Source organism: Carassius carassius, chromosome 39, assembly GCF_963082965.1.
Source record: "Carassius carassius chromosome 39, fCarCar2.1, whole genome shotgun sequence".
Classification (NCBI taxonomy): Eukaryota; Metazoa; Chordata; class Actinopteri; order Cypriniformes; family Cyprinidae; genus Carassius; species Carassius carassius.
This window is the reverse complement of record NC_081793.1, coordinates 12,627,483-12,647,394: the sequence shown is the minus strand read 5'-3', so window position 1 is coordinate 12,647,394 and position 19,912 is coordinate 12,627,483. Positions and strand designations below refer to the sequence as shown.

General features: G+C 34.5%; 1 protein-coding gene across 1 annotated transcript; it reads right to left on the bottom strand.

The window, feature by feature from the left end:
• Positions 1-489: 489 nt before the first annotated feature.
• Positions 490-6,620, bottom strand: LOC132121384 (actin, aortic smooth muscle). Its single transcript, XM_059530720.1, has 9 exons — positions 6,472-6,620; positions 4,810-4,981; positions 4,297-4,425; positions 3,620-3,730; positions 2,505-2,589; positions 2,259-2,420; positions 1,852-2,043; positions 1,572-1,753; positions 490-984 (listed from the first exon to the last, which is right to left on the bottom strand). The coding sequence occupies exons 2-9, from the start codon at positions 4,936-4,938 to the stop codon at positions 841-843; spliced, it is 1,134 nt and encodes a 377-aa protein (XP_059386703.1). The 5' UTR covers positions 4,939-4,981; positions 6,472-6,620; the 3' UTR covers positions 490-840.
• Positions 6,621-19,912: the final 13,292 nt, after the last annotated feature.

The following is a 19,912-nucleotide window of genomic DNA, read 5'->3' as shown; positions in this document are numbered from 1 at the left end:
GGACATAATAGTTAAAAAAACATCTTGCCTTTTTTTGACCACTGATTTTCCATGGCTTTTGTTCTTGTCCCTTATGATCACTAGAAATCAGTGATTCTTTAAAAAATGAAAATAAAATAAAGAAATATAATCATTTTGATTATATCAATAATTATAAAGAATAATAGTTTCTTTAACAGAAATTGCACTCAAAAAGAGCAATTTCTAGCTGATTAAATATAGAGATGAACTAGAAGAGCACCTTTTAAGATTTGATTCATTAAGTTTTTCAGGCATGGAATTCACCATTTTAAATACTTCCAGGTTTTCTTTAGGAACTCTCTGTATACAGACATGTTATCATATCTACAGTGAGTTATTTCTCTGTATTAAAAAGATTTTAAGAATATAATGTGAATGAGTTCATTTGTATGTTTTAAATATTAATCCTGTGCTGTGTAATTTTCTTTTTTTTTTTTTTTTGCAAAAACAAATGAGGTGAAATACAGGTTATTATTGCAAAGCTTTATTCCTTCATGGAGTTATCATATGATATCCATACAGATGGTCTGAAAGCCGACATGCAGTTGTGTTACCTTGTAGCGTTTTAACACAAACGGGAGAATGAGCCCTGTTCCTCAATACCCTCTTCTCATCTCTTTCAAACTGGCAGCACAATCAAGCTTTTTAACCCATTTAAAACAACTCTATATTGTCATGACATAATTAAATCAAAATATTGAAACAGATGTGGGCAGTGCAAAGAGAAAACAATAGAGGGAAGTAAAGGGAACATTCACAGTTTACAGGCTATGAAGCAATAGCAGAATTAGGGGAACAGGAGGGAGTTGGTGGTGTCCTTTAGAAGCACTTGCGATGCACAATGGATGGCCCGGCCTCGTCATACTCCTGCTTGCTTATCCACATCTGCTGGAAGGTGGAGAGGGAGGCTAGGATGGAGCCACCAATCCATACTGAGTACTTGCGCTCAGGTGGGGCGATGATCTGAGTACATACAAGGTAGAAGCAGGGGTATTTTAGTATTGATGATAAAGTTAATATTAATATTTTTTATTTGTTTTTACTTTTGCTGTTTTATGTTTATTATTATTATTTTTTGTACATTGTTGAAATAGTTTATATATATATATATATATATTTTTTTTTTTTTATCAGTTAATGTTTTAATGTTAAATACTTTTTTAAACCAGTTTGTATAGATGAATCAAAATTGTTCAATGATTTAACTGATCCATTTTTCAATATCAAGACTGTAATTAATTGAATAACACTGTGGTAAATTGTGGTCTTCTCTAGAGCTGCTTGTAGCTGAACTGATCTTGTTTCATAATAAACTTTACAATTATTGAATTTAACAGGATAATGTCTTTTTTAGTGCTCATTATAGCAGAATTGGAATTTTGCATTGATTCTGTTATTTTCCTGTTTATTACTGGCTGCTTTGAAACAATATTACTGTATAAATAATACTAAATAAAGGTGACTTGACTTAGTTTAGACCAGAAACTGTGATTAATTGGAAAAAAGTATGAAAAATGAATGATCTAATCAGATATTTGGCCTATGCTGACCTTGATCTTCATGGTGCTGGGGGCCAAAGCAGTGATCTCCTTCTGCATCCTGTCTGCAATACCAGGGTACATGGTGGTACCACCAGACAGCACGTTGTTGGCGTACAGGTCCTTACGGATGTCAATGTCGCATTTCATGATGCTGTTGTAGGTGGTTTCATGGATGCCCGCAGACTCCATTCCTAACAAAGCACAGATAAAGCATTTGAGCATTTATATCAAAGTGCTGTGAATTCATCACTTGTAAAGAGACGGGGAATAAAGAGAAACGAGAGATCACCGATGAAGGATGGCTGGAAGAGTGTCTCAGGGCAGCGGAACCTCTCATTGCCAATGGTGATGACCTGTCCATCAGGAAGCTCGTAGCTCTTCTCCAGAGAGGAGGAAGAGGCTGCGGTGGCCATCTCATTCTCAAAGTCCAGCGCCACATAGCACAACTTCTCCTTGATGTCTCGGACGATTTCTCTTTCAGCTATACAAGGCAAATGAGAAAGACTTGGTAAAACAACATTGTCAAACCTATATTCTAAAATAGTAATTCAATTTCAGCTGAAACATTCAAATCATACTAATTAGAACACATTTTCATGTAAGTTTTATTCGCAATTGTTTCTTGTTATATTCAAAATATAAGCGTAAAACTATATTTCATGTCATTATGCTGGTACTGTATGTGTCCAGACTCACCAGTGGTGACGAATGAGTAGCCTCGTTCAGTTAGGATCTTCATGAGGTAGTCAGTGAGATCACGGCCGGCCAAGTCCAAACGCATAATGGCATGCGGAAGAGCGTAGCCCTCGTAAATGGGCACATTGTGGGTGACACCATCACCAGAGTCAAGGACAATGCCTGTTCGACAATAATAAAGTACTTGGTAATGTGTAGCAATGTGAGTCAAATGTGAGCTATGACCTGTTTGACAGGTGAACTGACCTGTTGTACGACCAGAAGCATAGAGGGACAGCACCGCTTGGATAGCTACATACATGGCTGGAACATTGAAGGTCTCAAACATGATCTGGAAGGTGAGAACAGCACTGTTTATGAACAATCAACCAAGTGCTTTCGGTTTTTACTGAACAGTAGGTTAAAATATTGATTTCTGATTAATCTTCTCTTTGACAATGCCAAGAGACTGACTGTTAAAATCTTCAGATCACTCTATGTAACTGTAAATGTGTATTTTTGAAGAATTGTCATGACTGGCTGCATGCAAAAACTAAGATACAACGTGGCCAGTCTAATCTGAATTACAAACGAATGAGCCGTGATTTAGTTAGTCTAAAACATACAGCACAACCAGTGTAGCTGTTTCCCCTAAACAAATGATGTTATGAATTCTGTTGAAGATCAGTTCGAGCAGGCAAGATGCCAGTTTGAAGCAATCAGAACACATTATAACTACTGCCCTCTGGAAATGTTTTTTTATTTTTATTTTTATTTTAAGAGATTAATACTATTCAACCAGGACGCATTAAATTAGTCAGAAGTGAAAGTAGAGACATTTACAATGCTACAAAATAAATTCTGTTCCTTTGGACGTAGTCATCAAAGAATCAAGAAAAACGTATCATCTGTTATCGACATTTAATAAGAATTAGAAATGTTTCTTGAGCACCAATTCAAATTAAACCAAAATTTCATATTTGTATAAATTACACATAGACATACCTCAAACATGCAGTTTGAAGCCACCGTGGGGGAATTTTCTTCTACTACCAAAGCCACAATGGGTTTTTATTTTTACTACTGATAATCGTAGCAGTTAAATGCATTCAACACTTACAATCAACATTTACGGTTTGACAGTAACATTATTTTGCACTACATAAATTACACAATCACAACTCCACAGTTTATTTTTCGGTGCCTTCTGAATAACTGAGCACCAAATACCGCTTACAAATGAATTCCCCCTTTGTCTGGTGATACTACTGTAGGCGTACCTGATAACATCTCAAGACCTGAAGGCTTAAAACAGATAAGCTGGAGTTGAAGCAAATAAAGTTTTACTGCTTTCTCATTCACCCATGCATTCAGCTCTTAACCTGGGTCATCTTTTCCCTGTTGGCTTTGGGATTGAGAGGGGCCTCTGTCAGTAGAGTGGGGTGCTCCTCTGGAGCCACACGGAGCTCGTTGTAGAAAGAGTGATGCCAGATCTGGTGAACACAAACAATGGACATTAATGGACAAATGGCTGTCACATGAAATGCAGTTTTAAGATAACAAATGAAAATGAATCACTTTGTGTTCTTGTGTAGAGAGTGAAATCTGATATTCAGAATTACAGTTTAACAAACAGATCCCAATCAGGAGGTACCGCGTTGGCTGAGATAGATAGATAGGGAATAATTCCATCTGTTGTGTATGTGTTAACACCACGAGGTGTGAAATGCGGGACATGAGAGATATTGTCACAGTGAGTCATCAGTGGGAATAGCTGTAGTTTAGAATTTGGAGAAATTCTATGGATTGACGTAGATGTAGAGAATGTATGTGTCGATACTAGGAGATGTAGGACGAAAGACCTTGAGGGCCATTACAGCAAATTGTATTTAATATGGAAATGTACAGAACTATGGAAAAATATAAGCCTGATGTACAATAAGACATGCTCATGGAAAGATAAGAGATATTTTTGGTAGACTGTTTAGAGCTCCTCTTTATCTGCAATCAAATAGTTCAGGTTTGTTGTCTGTATGCTTGTTTGATGGGATCTGCTTACTTTTTCCATGTCATCCCAGTTTGTGATGATGCCGTGCTCGATAGGGTACTTGAGGGTCAGGATACCCCTTTTGCTTTGCGCCTCATCACCGACGTAACTATCTTTCTGCCCCATTCCCACCATTACTCCCTAAGAAAAAAGTAAACAACGGTTAACACAGTAAGAGTGAGTTCTAGTTAATTCTATCTTTTCAATCTTGTACAATGCAGACACTAGGCTGTAGTCCAACTTTCCACAAAGCATTGGAATCAGATCAAGATAAATAAGTAAAATGTGCAAAACATTAAACGACTGTTAATTCAACTTCAACTGCAAGTGTACAATAAGTAACTTACCTCAAATACCAGCTAAAATACACACACACACACACACACACATATATATATATATATATATTTATATTAATATATATTTATTTATTTATGTATTTTAGCTTGTATTTGATATATTGTATTGTATATATTCCTAAATACTCATTGATGTTGGATGTGAATGACTGCAGTGCTCACACACCTGGTGTCTGGGACGACCCACTATGGAGGGGAACACTGCTCTGGGAGCATCATCCCCGGCGAAGCCTGCCTTGCACAGTCCTGATCCATTGTCACACACAAGGGCAGTGCTTTCCTCGTCGTCACACATTTTCTGCTCGGATTTCCTTCCTTACTCCTACAGGAGACAATCACTGCAAAAAAGTTCATTTTTAATGCTGTATACATACTTTTAGCTCATGTCAAGCATGTATGATAATTTGCTTCAGTTTGGGGTGGATTCCTGAAATAAGCTAAATCCCCTTCTAAATACATTTTGGATCTGTCCTAAAATGGAAAAAATATTCCTAAATAAAATAAAAATACATGTTATTCTAAAAATGCTAAATATTTCTTTTAGTGCAGGGTTATAATTATAATTAGCTAAATAAAAAACAAAAGTCAATGTTATATATGTCACGGAAAATAACAGCACACGTGTGGGAGATGGTGCGGACACCCACTAAAATTAAATTAAATTAAATTAATGCATTTAGCAGACGCTTTTATCCAAAGTGACTTACAGTGCATTCAGGCTATCAATTTTTACCTATCATGTGTTCCCGGGGAATTGAACCCCCAACCTTGTGCTTGATAAAGCAGTGCTCTACCAATTGAGCTACAGGAACATGAAGGAACATTTAGCCACTAAACCATGAATAGGAATACTACAAATAATGTGAGGTATACCAGGTAAGTTCACTCATAAACTAATTCATGCACTTTTTTGTTTAAGCAATAAGGGAAACCAGAATTGGTTTCAAATATTGTTTAAAGTTTGCTTTGATGAAACTTGTGTGTAGTTCAGATATATGTTATGGGAATAAAATGTCCCCACAAAGATGGCAATATCCAAAATCCTCGTTATATGTGTGTAACACACACACACACACACACACACACACACACACATTCTTTAAATCCATCCTGCAGCCCTTCCAGGAAAACTTCCTAATTTGGAAATGATGGGAAAGCATGTTTCTCTTTGGACTCTCCCTCCCTCTGTCTCTGCCTGTCTACAATACTTTATGAAAAAAGAGAGTGGTGAGGAAAAGAAGGGATGGGTCAGTGGTCCAGAAGAACCATATTTAGTCATAAACCTCACAAATCAAATGGGCTTCCAAAGCCGTCGTAATTTCTAGGTCTTCACCATCATTTACGAACTCCGAGGCCTTAACAATCAGCATCATCATACAATTACAGATGCTAAAAAAAGATGCATCAGACATGTATGTGCATATTAGTTCCTCATGAACATTAATGATTTCAGTAATATCTTTTGGTAAATGCAAAAAGAAAATCTATCTACTGTACTTTTAGAAACACTTTCAAGGATAATCGTTAGAAGCATCATTGCAAAAAACATCACAAATTAATATTTACTTAAATTAAGATGAATCTAAAAAACGCTTCACAAAACACTCTAACCAACCAAAACTTTGTAAAAGAACCTTACATATGTGCAGAAACCTTTTCTCTAAACGACAGCATGTTTCAAGTTCAAGCTTGACAAAACCTTATTTGAGTCTATCAGCATCAGGAAAATCTTGCAAAGTACAAAGCTGCATGGACAGAAAGAGATGGAGAGTGAGAGAAAAAAAGTGAGAGGATGTGAGTGGGGTGAGGCGAGATGAATGACACTTACCCTGACAGTGCTGGGCCGGGGGGGATTTTGCCACTTGGTGATGGTGTACCACTGGCTGGCTTGTGGTGTACTTATGTAGTTCCCATCCCTGCTCACCGCACCCTCCCACATCCCAAACAAGGAGCCTGGGCTGCACTCAGAACGGTAGCCTCACTCCACTAAAGCCTTATAGGGATGACTGGGAGAAAACACTCCAATCCGGGCGGCAGCGGTGGGGCCTCCTGCCTCATCACTCAGGGCATTCCAATGGCCCTTTTCCTTTTTTTCTCCTTGGAAATTTTGGGGACCTCACCATGCAGGAACATAAACAGAGTGGCTCTACTACACAGACACATATCATGGCCCAGTTCTAAAACTGAGAAAGAACAGCAAAGTGAATTGAGATCACGTCATTAGGATTTTGGTCACACACTAAAAGCACTTGGCAGTGTGGAAATTCAGACTACCATGTTGTAAAAACACCACAAAAAGTGGTAACCTGCAGTGATTACCTTAATGATAAGCTATTTTACCTGATCTAATACTTATCACTAATTTATTTATGTATTAATATTTATATAATAATTATATGTTAACATTCTAATAATATTACTTATTAATAAATAAAAATGTAATGCTATCTTTTATTCAGTTGTTTTAGTTGTATTTTTATGTATTTGGTTTGATTCAGTGATGATAAAGAATATGTCTGAGGAAAATAAAATCAATAAAATTACATGTTACAACATAAAGCACATTTTGTGTTAGGCCTATTTTTGGTTGAGAAGTTTGGTGTCAATAAGATTTGGTGATGTTTTGAAAGAAACTCAAGCTCAATCATCAATTTTTTTTAGACAATTTAAAGTCATATTGTTATTACAATCCTAAAAAAGAACATTATGTTGTGTATTTTGTGTAATGCAATGCGTTTATGTGGTTTAAGACTCATAAAACACATTATTTACCACATACTGTAGATTATTGTTGCTCCTCTATGCCCCGCCTTTCTGAAACAAGTAGATTTTCACAAAGCTCATTGTTCTGAAAAGTGAAGTGTACACTGATTGGCCAGCTATCCAGTGCATTGTGATTGGACAAATGCCTCAAGCGTGTGACAGAAATGTTACGCCCCTTAACATACTGTGATTCCGTGTCCCGTTGCGATGACACAAAACCAATAAAACCCATTACAAACAAAGCATTTGTTGCATCCAGTGGGGACATAATTACTGATTATAATGACTTATATTGTCTTTTTACATGTTGCGTTGCATATCGCGCTGCAAAAACATAAAACCATGTCTGCATTTGTGATCAGAGAAAGGACAAACAACAAGCGCTACTCTACACTGCTCAAAACTCACGTTTGAATCATCGGTGGCAAATTCTGTAAATATGAAAACATACTTACAGACTGTGAGTCAGAAGCGCCAGACTGTTCTTGAAAAGTTTAAATTGCCCCATATACAAACAGCCTCTATGCACCGAAGCATTGTAGGCTACTGGTTCAGGAAACAGGCCTCGTTCTCTGTAAAATGCGCGGCAGACATTTGAATATTTGGGTTGAAATGTTCTGGGACAGTGTTGTAAAAACTTAACCACTGATTTCTAGTCATGTCCTCTTTTGGAAGGCCAAACAAAGTAGTTTAGTTTTCACAACGAAACACAGAGCATCTCCACAACATGGCAGCAGCGAGAATAAATGTTATGCCTTTTTTCTTTACGTGAACATTTGGGTAGCTTTATGCAAATCTTCCCACACAGTGATGTAGACATGTGGGGGCGTGTTTAAACAAGGCGTTTTAGGAGGCTGTGGACAAGTCTTAACTTTTATACAGAATATCTCTTTGGGTTTGAGACTTTAGTTGTTGGAACTTTACAGATCTTCTTTAGACACCAAAAACTTGTAACACTCCAAAGAGAAATGAAAAGATGAAATCACATCATATGACTGCTTTAAAATGTAATCTGTTCATTTGATGGCGAAGCTGACCTTTCTTGATATTTTCAATGGTGAAAACAGTTGCTGATTAATATTTTGTGGAAACTAATATTTTGATGAATACACAATTCAAAGTACAGCTTTTTTTTTTAATAGAAATATTTTGTAACATTATAAATGCTTTTGCTGTCACTTTTGATCAATTTAATGCATCCTCCCTGAATAGAAGTATTAATTTCTTTCTTTCAAAAAAAACAAACAAAACAAAAACCTGTAATACTTTTGAACATATTTGTCTGTGTATAAAGGTTTTGGGCCACTGAAACATATTTTAAAACACTATATAAGGCTATAACTAGATCTAAAAATGGTAACATGGATTTCCTGTGTGGCACCAATTGACAAGCTTCAGCTGTGATAACAAGTCTTTTCAAATGATTTTCTGTGGGGTTGTGCAAAGCATAAACACCCATTTTGAGGGAAAACAATGGGGAGAGCATATTACAGTAAACTAAAGCTTTTTTTTTTTTACTTTTCTTAACAAATATGTGTTTAATGACAGAAGAAGAAATCACAGGTAACATGATTATGTAATTATGTGATAAAGAATATGTAAAGGTTATGTAAATAATAATAACAGCTCTTTCATGGTCTGCTTTTTGATGTTGATTCATCATCTTTTGGACAATGAATGCTGACAAAATATTCAGCCTGATAAGTGTTTGGACCAACAATACTTGCTTGACCACTACACTTAAAAAAGATGTGGGTGTAGAAAGGTGTAACAGTTTTCACTCAGAAACTGGTGTTAAATTGCACAAATAATTACAAAGAAATGGCAAGTAACACACTGAATTAAACATTCTGATTATCTTCCAGAACCATATTTTGGGTACATTGTATACAAAAAAAAAGAAGAGGGAGAGAGAGGGAAAGTGAGAGTAAATTAAGTCATAGAAGGAAGTAAATCAACAAAGATATTACAAATCTAAGCTGAGGTGTGAAGAATAACATCTTGCATTATCAACCAAACAGTTGCTTTGCCTGTTGACTTCTGAAATGCTAAAAATACACTTGTTAAGTAATATATCATTAGAGATTTAAGGAAGTTTCATTTTAAAGAAACTAATAACTACCACAGTTTCAGTTATTTCATTTCTTTCCAAGTTTCTAGCAGCTGTTCTTGGATCATGTGACATTCTGGCTCAGGCATACTATGGAAAAATTCCATGGAATGCTTCTAATTAACCAACAGTCAGCAAAAGAATTCAATTTAAATGGAAAATTCACACAGATACATAGTATATATAATTACAATAATAGCTTAGAGAAAGGAAAGCAGCCTGTGATGCAAAACACACCCACGTTTTTTTTTTTTTTTTGGACACATTCCTGGGAAGAGCTCAGTTTCGGGATTAACCTCAAGTAAACAATCTCGCAGAATGTGTCCGTCTCTTTTTAGACCATTTTTTGGTCTCAGCTTTCCTCATTCAAGACAAGATCTTGCTTTCCCCTTCCCCTTCAGCAGTACGCGCAGCTTTGTCGCACCAAAAAAGGAACTGTTCTGTAAATAAAAAAAGTTTTGGCAGTCCACTGCACTCTGAGGCATGTAAGGCAAGAAATGACCCTTCTGAAGGTGTGGTCTGGGAAATCACACAAATTACAGCCTGCTGTAGAAAAATACTGTGTATGTTGCATGCAAATGTCTCTGTCCTTGTGTGTATGGGGGAAGGACCCACAGATGGGGAAAGGCCAGAGGAAGAAAACTGTTTATATCCCCCATAGAAAAATACTTTGCAGCTTCATTGCCATGTTTAGGTATACTTCCGACTCCCCATTCCACTGCCTTGTATTCTGTTCTGGAAGTACAGTAGGATTCAAACTAGAAGTATAAGAAATAGTATGTGAATGTAGTATTTGGAGTTTGGCCTGTCTTATTGACACGTCTTTTGGTTTGCATAGCACAGACTTTTGGCTTGATTGCACAGAGATTATTAGAAGAGAGCTGAACTGGATGATGACATCACTAAATCATTAATGAACTGATTTTAGCTGAAAAATTATTTGGTTATTGTCTTCTTGCATTATTGACAAACTATTTTCCTGTTTAAAGCTGCTTTTACACAAACAGTATTGCATAAAGTGCGATACAAATGATGGTGACGACTTATTTGACACATTTTTGACATTTGCATCATACAACTTTGTCTGACTAATTATAATAGTTTTTTTTTCTTTTTACATTATATATCACATATACTTGCAATATAGACTGGATAATTCCCCGCCTTTATCGTTAAGCTAACCACACATTGTCAGTACAAAATAAACCAGCATTTCAAGCCAAAACTATAATCAAATGCATTATGGATTCATAAAATTAAAATCTGTGAAACTCTTTGACTTCATTGTATATACAAAAGCAGTTGAAACATTCTTTAAAATGTCTTATTTTATGTTACACAGAAGAAAAAAAAATCATAAAGACTTGGAATGACATGTGGGTTAAGTTATGTTTTTTTTTTCTAAGGCACATTTATAAAAACTACTCTAATGTCAATTGAACAATTGCCTAAACCTGGTTTAATCTAAGCACTGTCTGTGAAACCAGGCCTCAATGTACTAAGCTAAACTATTACCATTAGCAACATGTAGAACAGTTTACTACTGGGCAGTGGACAAAATTTCTGCTTGTTTGGAATGTGCTTTGACCGAAAATGGCAAAGCAGCTCTGCTCTTAATGGACTCAAGCCTGTGTCTTATTGGACACCTAGCATCAACAAGCATCTCCTCACAAGCAGCTCGGGAATGTCTTATGACAGCTGTGTGCAATGCTGTGTACTATCACTGTTCCCCAATCTCACATTTCTTGTTGCGCTGTTTGTCGTTTAGAAATTCCCCATTCATTATTAAAACCCTTTAAAACTTTGAAAGTGCATGAGAGATAAAACAAAAGGGTAGAAGGGAAAGAGGCAAATAAAAAGGGAGTTGTTTTTTCTTCTTCTTTTTGCAGTATCTTGGAAACAATCAATAAATTAAGCAAACCAATTACATGGAATACTTCTTGCCTCTCCATTGCATTTCCTAAAAATCTTTAACCACATTTCAAATACACATTTCCACTCACTGCATCCATTTCGCCCCCTTGTGGCAATTATTTTCAGACATAAATCAATAGGTTTGACTGTGGAGAAAGTCGAGCAATTTCTTTATTGATACTGTTTGCTGGTATTTACAAATAAAAATAAAATATCAAACCATTATTTTAGTAAGTTAATAAAGTTAATAAAGTAATACGTAATTAATAAAGTGTATAAAATTATTTTTTTTTAAAATGTGACAACTTGCCCTGGCCAAACACTGAAAGATAAAATAATAATAATAATAATAATAATAATAATAATAATAATAATAATAATAATAAATAAATAAATAAATAAATAAATAAATAAATAATATTTTGTGTTGCACAGTTTCTGAGATAGAAAGCCTTTCTAACTCCAGTGTCTCCAGTTTAAAGATCAAATTATTGTCACTATTAATTAATCAACAAAACCACACTTTTTTTGTGCCGTGGCGATGTTTGTGCCTTACACATGGCATGTAAATTCCGAGTATTGCATCACGCTGTGAAATGGAAACCAACAATATAAAGCGAACACGTCATGGACTTTCCAACGAGGTTTAACAATGATGAAAGGCGATTACTACCCTGACTTGAATAACAGCTTCACTTTAGCACGTGCATCTTCAGGCTACACCTAAAAGCAAAGATCCCTTATGGGGCGCTCTATTCACCCGTCAATGTGACTGACACTCTTTAGGACGACATGGGATTTCCGGATTTTACTAAATCGGACAGATTTACTGCTTTAAATACATTACATTTATTTTTCATTCATAGTATGTAGACTATTATATATATATATATATATATATATATATATATATATATATATATATATATATATATATATATATATATATATATGCTTGCTTTAATTATATATTGCTGAAAATATATGATATATTTGTCAAACAACTGAAACAATAAGACTGCCTTTTTTTGAGAAAGGTTTTAAATCTGAAAATCATATCATGAGGTTTATCCACCTGATATACTTTATGTTTTTATTTACCCATGAAAGTCTGAATATTTTATTCCAAACGTTAATTATTAATGTTTAATTCTTATCATTAATAAATATTACAAATTTGCCATTTGTAATAACCATTTGACCTAGATGATCTGATGCGGTTTATACCAGAAGGAAATGCATGAATGAGGTTGCGACATGTTAAAAGACACCACAAACTACCCATGAAAAATAAACCTGAGCAAGTCATGACAAGAAACCCGACATAGCACACTCACAGAATACATGCATAGGCCTAGATAATTTAACACCAGTCCATAAAAACTATCTATTATCCTTGAGGGCGCATAATATTATTTTAACCCTTTTGTCCTCTTTAAACTTTACATAAATATAATCTGGGCTTTTACATCACACATAGGAAGGAAAAAAATAGAGACAGGATGGAAGACATTAGTGAGTTCATCTACATATTCTGTGGTCATTATGTACATCTGCTTGATTTCCTTTCTGTTTCTGCGTTACATTGTGGGCCCCTTCATGTGGAAAAAAGTCTTGACGTTTTTTTTAAACCTATTTAAAGGCCTTTACGAAACTTCATCCAGTGGCACATTTAATAATGTTTTAAGCAGACCACGTGCCACAGTTTCACATGTAAAGTCCCTAATACATGCATTGGTCAATATATAGCTCTTGGTGAAAAATAATAATAATAATTTCAGAGAGTTTCACAATTTTTTAACTTTTTTTCTCCAAAGAAAACCCTTTATGGATGGGTGCTGTTATCTGGATATTATCCTGTGAAAGGATAAAGTAATTTCACATGAACTGATTTTATAATGTTGTCCAAATGCAGATGTATGGCAAATATAAAACTTTTATGCTATTTTGTTAAAAACAAAATGTATCAGTTTTAAATGCTACAATGCATTTCACCAGTTTAAACGGCATATTATATACAGAATAATAATAACAATAATAATAAAACATTTTATGGATCTTATATTAATTTTACTTAATTTAATGAATATTCATATTCATTATATTTAACCCATTAAAAAAGAGAAATGACCATGCACAATTAAATATCAAATATTGATAGATAGAATTATTTAAAAATACTATAAAAACAAAAAAATGTGGTACAGACTTTTGTGATAATCCTTAGATTTATCAGAAATGATATGGTCGTTTTTTGTTAACAATATAATATATTGCTGCTTTTCCTGAGAAATGAATGTTGTTTATCAGATTACATCTGTTAGACTTGCCATAACTCCTGTGTACTGCCATCTCCTCTGCCAAAACATCAGATTGCTCAATTACATATTTCAACTCACCTAGCATTCCTTATTGTTAAGTTCCAGTAAATCCTACCAGAAGGACCTTTCACTGACGCAAGTAAGCAGTGTGAATCATAAGCTTGATATCAGAATGCAATTCTCAAGAAGAACAAGTTTGTGCAAGGCTGCTTTAATTCACTCCATTAACCAAGCATACAACTTTCTGCATGCCTCTTTCTGTATCTTTTTCATTATAAAATGTATTTCCAGAACTTAAATTGTTTATAGCAAACACACTGATAACATACAGTATTCACAATAAAAATAAAAAGCAAATGTTTCCAGTAGTCAAATACTACTAATAAGTAATGCATAAAAACCTGTCACACAAACAACAGAATTCTCTCAAATGTTGTCCAAACTATTTAAATACAGTTTTCTGAACAAAGAGGGGTTTGTGAGTTCCCACCATACATCGCAGAACGAACAAATTATACGGTTAAAGGATTGTTGTGGTTTTCCGATTTATTGTAACTTTTGTTGTTGTTTTGTCATTTTTTATTAGTTATAATCTGTTGTGTTGTGATGTACACAGCTCAACGTTTTTACATGTGTTGATTGTTAGCATTTTTGAGGTTTGATTCAAGTGTTGAGCACTGCAAAATTTTCATTTAAAAGTTACATCTTAATTATTTGCACTTTTGAAGGATGATTTTCCCTTCTTAAACAAAGATGGCATAGTTCACATAATATATTTAGTGTCATATTAGATATATGATTATATACTAAAAAACAAAACAAATAAAAAAAAAACCTGAATGAGGTACTTTGCATTTAGTGAACAAACAAATGCAAATTGGCAAAGTACTGTTACTCAGTATACAATTATTAAGACAATAATAACAGAACTTAAAAATCTGAACACCAATATACCAACACCAATATATATATATATATATATATATATATATATATATATATATATATATATATATATATATATATATATATATATATATATTACAGTGCTGGCAATGAGTCTTTTTAGTATGAACAATGACTTTAAGCAGAGTTCAGAATTACAAACAAACATTTCAGAGAACAAATATAATAAAATAAAAAATACAAATAAAAATCTAAAATTAAGTTTCTCACAGTTTCTTCATGTGACCACATTTTACCTTCATTAGGCAGAAATGAAATGAACTTGTCTATATGAAACATTTTGACTAATTTCTACAGGGTCTCTGAACTAGTATCAGACTGCTTTTTAAGGAACAGTTTCAGTTCCTCATAGCTGAGACAAGGTTCAACTACAGGTATGTGTGCCCAGTCAGATTGGGTCAAATGATAATGCATATGAGTAATATAAAGTGTGTGATAACAAAAAATAAGGAAATGAGAAATAATGATCAGTAAATTAATTAGTAAATAGGGCTTTACAGTGACACAACTATATTTTGGGGATATTCAAATAAGCATTTTTAACATGCAAGTGAGGTGAGTGGAATTCAACATAACCAGAGAGAAAGTCTGACAGAGCTGGTGCAGAAAGTAGTTGAATTAACAGTGGGTTACTGGTTAGCAGACATTGGTTAGTCCATATCTTTTCTGGAAATCAGCTATCTAACATAGTATTACAAAGTTACTGTTAGTTTGGTTCCACTCAAATGAATCCCCCATGCGTGGTGGAATGTTTAACTAATAATTAGAAAAATGACAAATAAGTTTGTTTAAATGACTAATACCTTTCACAACCATGCAAATATATGATTCAGCTGGTTCTCAACAGTTCAAGCTTCCCTAAAGGTTGACTGTAAAAAAGCAACCTAAACCTGTTAATGCAGCCTAAGTCTTGGGCCTGGGTGCACGGGTGTTAAGTAACGAATTAGCTACAAATACTCACGTTGCTGTAATTATGTAGTCTAGTTTTCATTAAAAATACAACTTTTTTTGGGTTTAAAAATAGTACTTTTACATTTTAAGTGGTGTATCTGTAGCCTGCTTTTACTTCGCTATTTTCACTCTGTTTGTGGTCATTACATGCTTGCTCTAATTGTATTTTATTCATCAACGTGATTGTATAGAGAGAGAAGGAGTAATTGGTCTCATGACTCTTGATAAATCAAATTGTGCATAGAAAACTTTAACCGCCAACTGTTGGTCATATAATTAGAATATCATCAAAAAGTTGATTTATTTCACTAATTCCATTCAAAAAGTGAAACTTGTATATTACATTCATTCATGCACACAGACTGATATATTTCAAATGTTTATTTCTTTTAATTTTTATGATTATAAAATAAGGAAAATCCCAAATTCAGTATCTCAGAAAATTTGAATATAACTTAAGACCAATACAAAGAAAGGATTTTTAGAAATCTTGGCCAACTGAAAAGTATGAACATGAAAAGTATGAGCATGTACAGCACTCAATACTTAGTTGGGGATCCTTTTGCCTGAATTACTGCGGCGTGACATGGAGTTGCTCAGGTGTTATGAGAGCCCAGGTTGCTCTGATAGTGGCCTTCAGCTCTTCTGCATTGTTGGGTTTGGCATATACTGTAGCATCTTCCTCTTCACAATACCCCATAGATTTTCTGTGGGGTTAAGGTCAGGTGAGTTTGCTGTCCAATTAAGAACAGGGATACCATGGTCCTTACACCAGGTACTGGTAGCTTTGGCACTGTGTGCAGGGGTCAAGTCCTGTTGGAAAATGAAATCTGCATCTCCATAAAGTTGGTCAGCAGCAGGAAGCATGAAGTGCTCTAAAACTTCCTGCTATACGGCTGCGTTGACCTTGGACCTCAGAAAACACAGTGGACCAACACCAGCAGATGACATGGCACCCCAAACCATCACTGACTGTGGAAACTTTACACTGGACCTCAAGCAAAATGGATTGTGTGCCTCTCCTCTGTTCCTCCAGACTCTGGGACCCTGATTTCCAAAGGAAATGACCTTTTGTGTCTTGCCCTCGTCTTTTGGACAACTGTCAAGTCAGCAGTCTTCCCCATGATTGTTTAACCTTCAGAACTAGTCTGAGAGACCATTTAAAGGCCTTTGCAGGTGTTTTGAGTTAATTAGCTGATTAGAGTGTGGCACCAGGTGTCTTCAATATTGAACCTTTCCTTAGTTAAGATTTCCCTTAGTTGTCAGTTATAATCATCAAAATTAAAAGAAATAAACATTTGAAATATATCAGTCTGTGTGTAATGAATGAATATAATATACAAGTTTCACTTTTTGAATGGAATTAGTGAAATAAATCAACTTTTTAATGGTATTCTAATTATATGACCAGCACCTGTATATACATATATAATTACTGCTTTTTAAATGATCTGTATTTGCTAGACTATATACACTGAACAAAAAACCATAGTTTCTATAGTTTCTATAAGCGGAAACCGATATTGTGGATATAAAAGCATTGATAGGCGACAATAAACAGGGATGGGCCATTATTTAAATAGAAAGTCGTTTCTCTTACAAATCCTTTGGAGCTTTTGGGATCATGTAAGTACACAACTGCATGAAATATATAAAACTGTGCAAATGATTTTGGATATTTTATTATGAAAATCTTACATACAGTTTTGGGGGAGAAAATGTTTAAAAAAGTTTTCCCGGATATACTTCCATATTTAATGGATTTTTTTCCCCTTATCATCAGCATAACAATTTGATTAAAAGTAGCTGTATGATGCCCTCCTTCTAGAACAATATGCATTTATGTTTAAACTGTAACTTAAACTATCATGTTTATGTTTCTCAATTCATTATCAAAAAATCTGGCACCATTTTGGAGAGAAATTGGTTCATTTGAATCTCTCTTTCTAACCCATCTCATTTCGTATGATGATGAACTCTTGTATGAGTTTCTAAAGTTTATTATTTGTATTTTTTTTGCATTGTTCTAAACATCAGTATTTTATGTGCAACAATAGCATGCTCTGGCTCCGTCTCCATACACCTAATTGAAATCAATTTTTTTCAGACATTCTGAATTAAATGTTGATGAGTGTGCTGAGAATAGCTCTTTCACCTTTTCACCACTTAAATAGTTTTTCCATGTTGTTTTGATGTATTTTAAAGAGTTGGCATTCAAAATTAACTCACAAGTACTTTTAAACAACCTACTCTTTTACTCTTACTCATACTACAGTTTTTTTTTTTTTGGAATGTAATGGTATATTTACTTGAGTGTATTTTTTTCAGTACCCTATCCACCACGTCCTGGGTGATGTTTCATGAACTCTTTCACACCTTTCATTCACATTTTGTACTAAAATAAAAAGTCTTTTCGAGTCACCAGACTTCTGCTTTCACATGTCTGTATTAATTTTCCACCGGATGAGTTTATCTAAAGATGTAATGCAGGATAATTTTTTTGCTGGATCAAACTTCCATGTTACATTATGTTTTTTTCCCCCTGTGGTCTTTAGTTTATGTGTCTAGAAAAAAAAAAAAAAAACTAGATATTCAAGGTATTCAAGGTACTTGGTATGCATTGACATTTGTGACAGGTCACATAACCGGTTAAATGGGATTTTATGGGGTTTTATCATAACACGTCAAACTCATACACATGTCAATTATTAAACATATGAACGCTATAGGGATAGATGGATAATTGGACCCGAGGCCCTTTCATGTCATGATCTGACCCTGAAATGCTTTTTGTTCATGGAGTGAGCTTATAGTAAGCATCACACCTCAGTATTAACAAAACAGTGATTATTCTCTATGAAAATTGTCTAATATTCTAGTGCTGACAAAAGTGGCACTCAATATGTTAGTTAGGGTGTGTTTTATAAATTTTGGGTTAGTGTTTTATTGTTGCATCGTGTTTGTATTGATCTGATTTTATTTATATATTCCATTGCGGTTTGGACCTTAAGGCTGTTCCACTTCAAACACTCTCATTGTTTTCCATTTTCATTTGTGGTTTTCTAGTCATTAGGTTCCTCAATTTGAATTTCCTATGCTTAACCTGCCATTTTCATTCTTGTAATGGAGCTCCCAGTCTAGTGAACAAACAAGGTTTTTTTTTTTTAATGTAAAAGCATCTATTTTCTTTATCACAGATTAAGTGATTTCTATAACTTATAAGATATACGAGAATAACAGACTATTTACATAAAATGCATAGAAATATCAGGTTTCACTCTCTATCTCCCAGTAATATGTTTAACCAAGATGAAATCTATGCTTAAGCTTTTTGGTCGAAGTATAGTCTGTATAATCAGTGTGGGAGGATAATACAGTTTACCTAAGTTGTTTCAGTTCAGTAAATTACTTGATATATTATATATAAAAAGCTATTCTTACTTTTACTTAAAAAAATCATTAAAGATTTCACAGCACAGGACCTAGATTTAGACTTAAACTAAACAGCCTTTTACTTGCTAAAAAAGTAAGACTATCAATCAAAGAGCAGAAGGTATGTAGTAGTTTGTGTACAGAAGTTGTTCTGCTAAGTTTTTGTCACATTGTTAATTTAAGAGTCCTCATATATCAAATATGATATACCGGGATCTCTAACCCTGCTCTGTCTCTGATCTCCCACCCCCCGTAGTTTTCTGAGAAATGCTTTATAGCGTCAGGCTGTAAATCTGTGATGCATAAATGTTACTATACCCGAGAAACTCCAAACCTTTACAGCATTCATCTGTTGTATGGATTTAATTAAGGACTTTACATAACTCATATCCTGTCTAGTGGCGACATACTGTATCTTTGTAGCAGCTCTACACTTACAAAAAAAATCATGGAATCATGGTGTGAAAGTGCTCACTAAGATTGAGAAATGCACCAAGTCTTATCTTAAGATCAGTCATCTGCTCTGATCCAGTTTCATCGGAGGTGTAATTTGAATACTGTTTTATATATCTGCATCTGCATGTGCATGGTCCAGACATGCTGTTTCGATATGGCTTAAAGCAACCTTTCCACAACACTCAAGGGTATTTGATGGGCCAAATATTTCTAAAGAAGGTTTCCTGTGAAAAGCATTTTTCATTATACAGAATTTGAGTCATTTAATGACAATGAAACAAGTTTAAACATTCACAGTTGATGTCTTTTTCTGTTGGCAATATCAGTCAGTCCACAAATCCCTTTTTTTTCAGTAA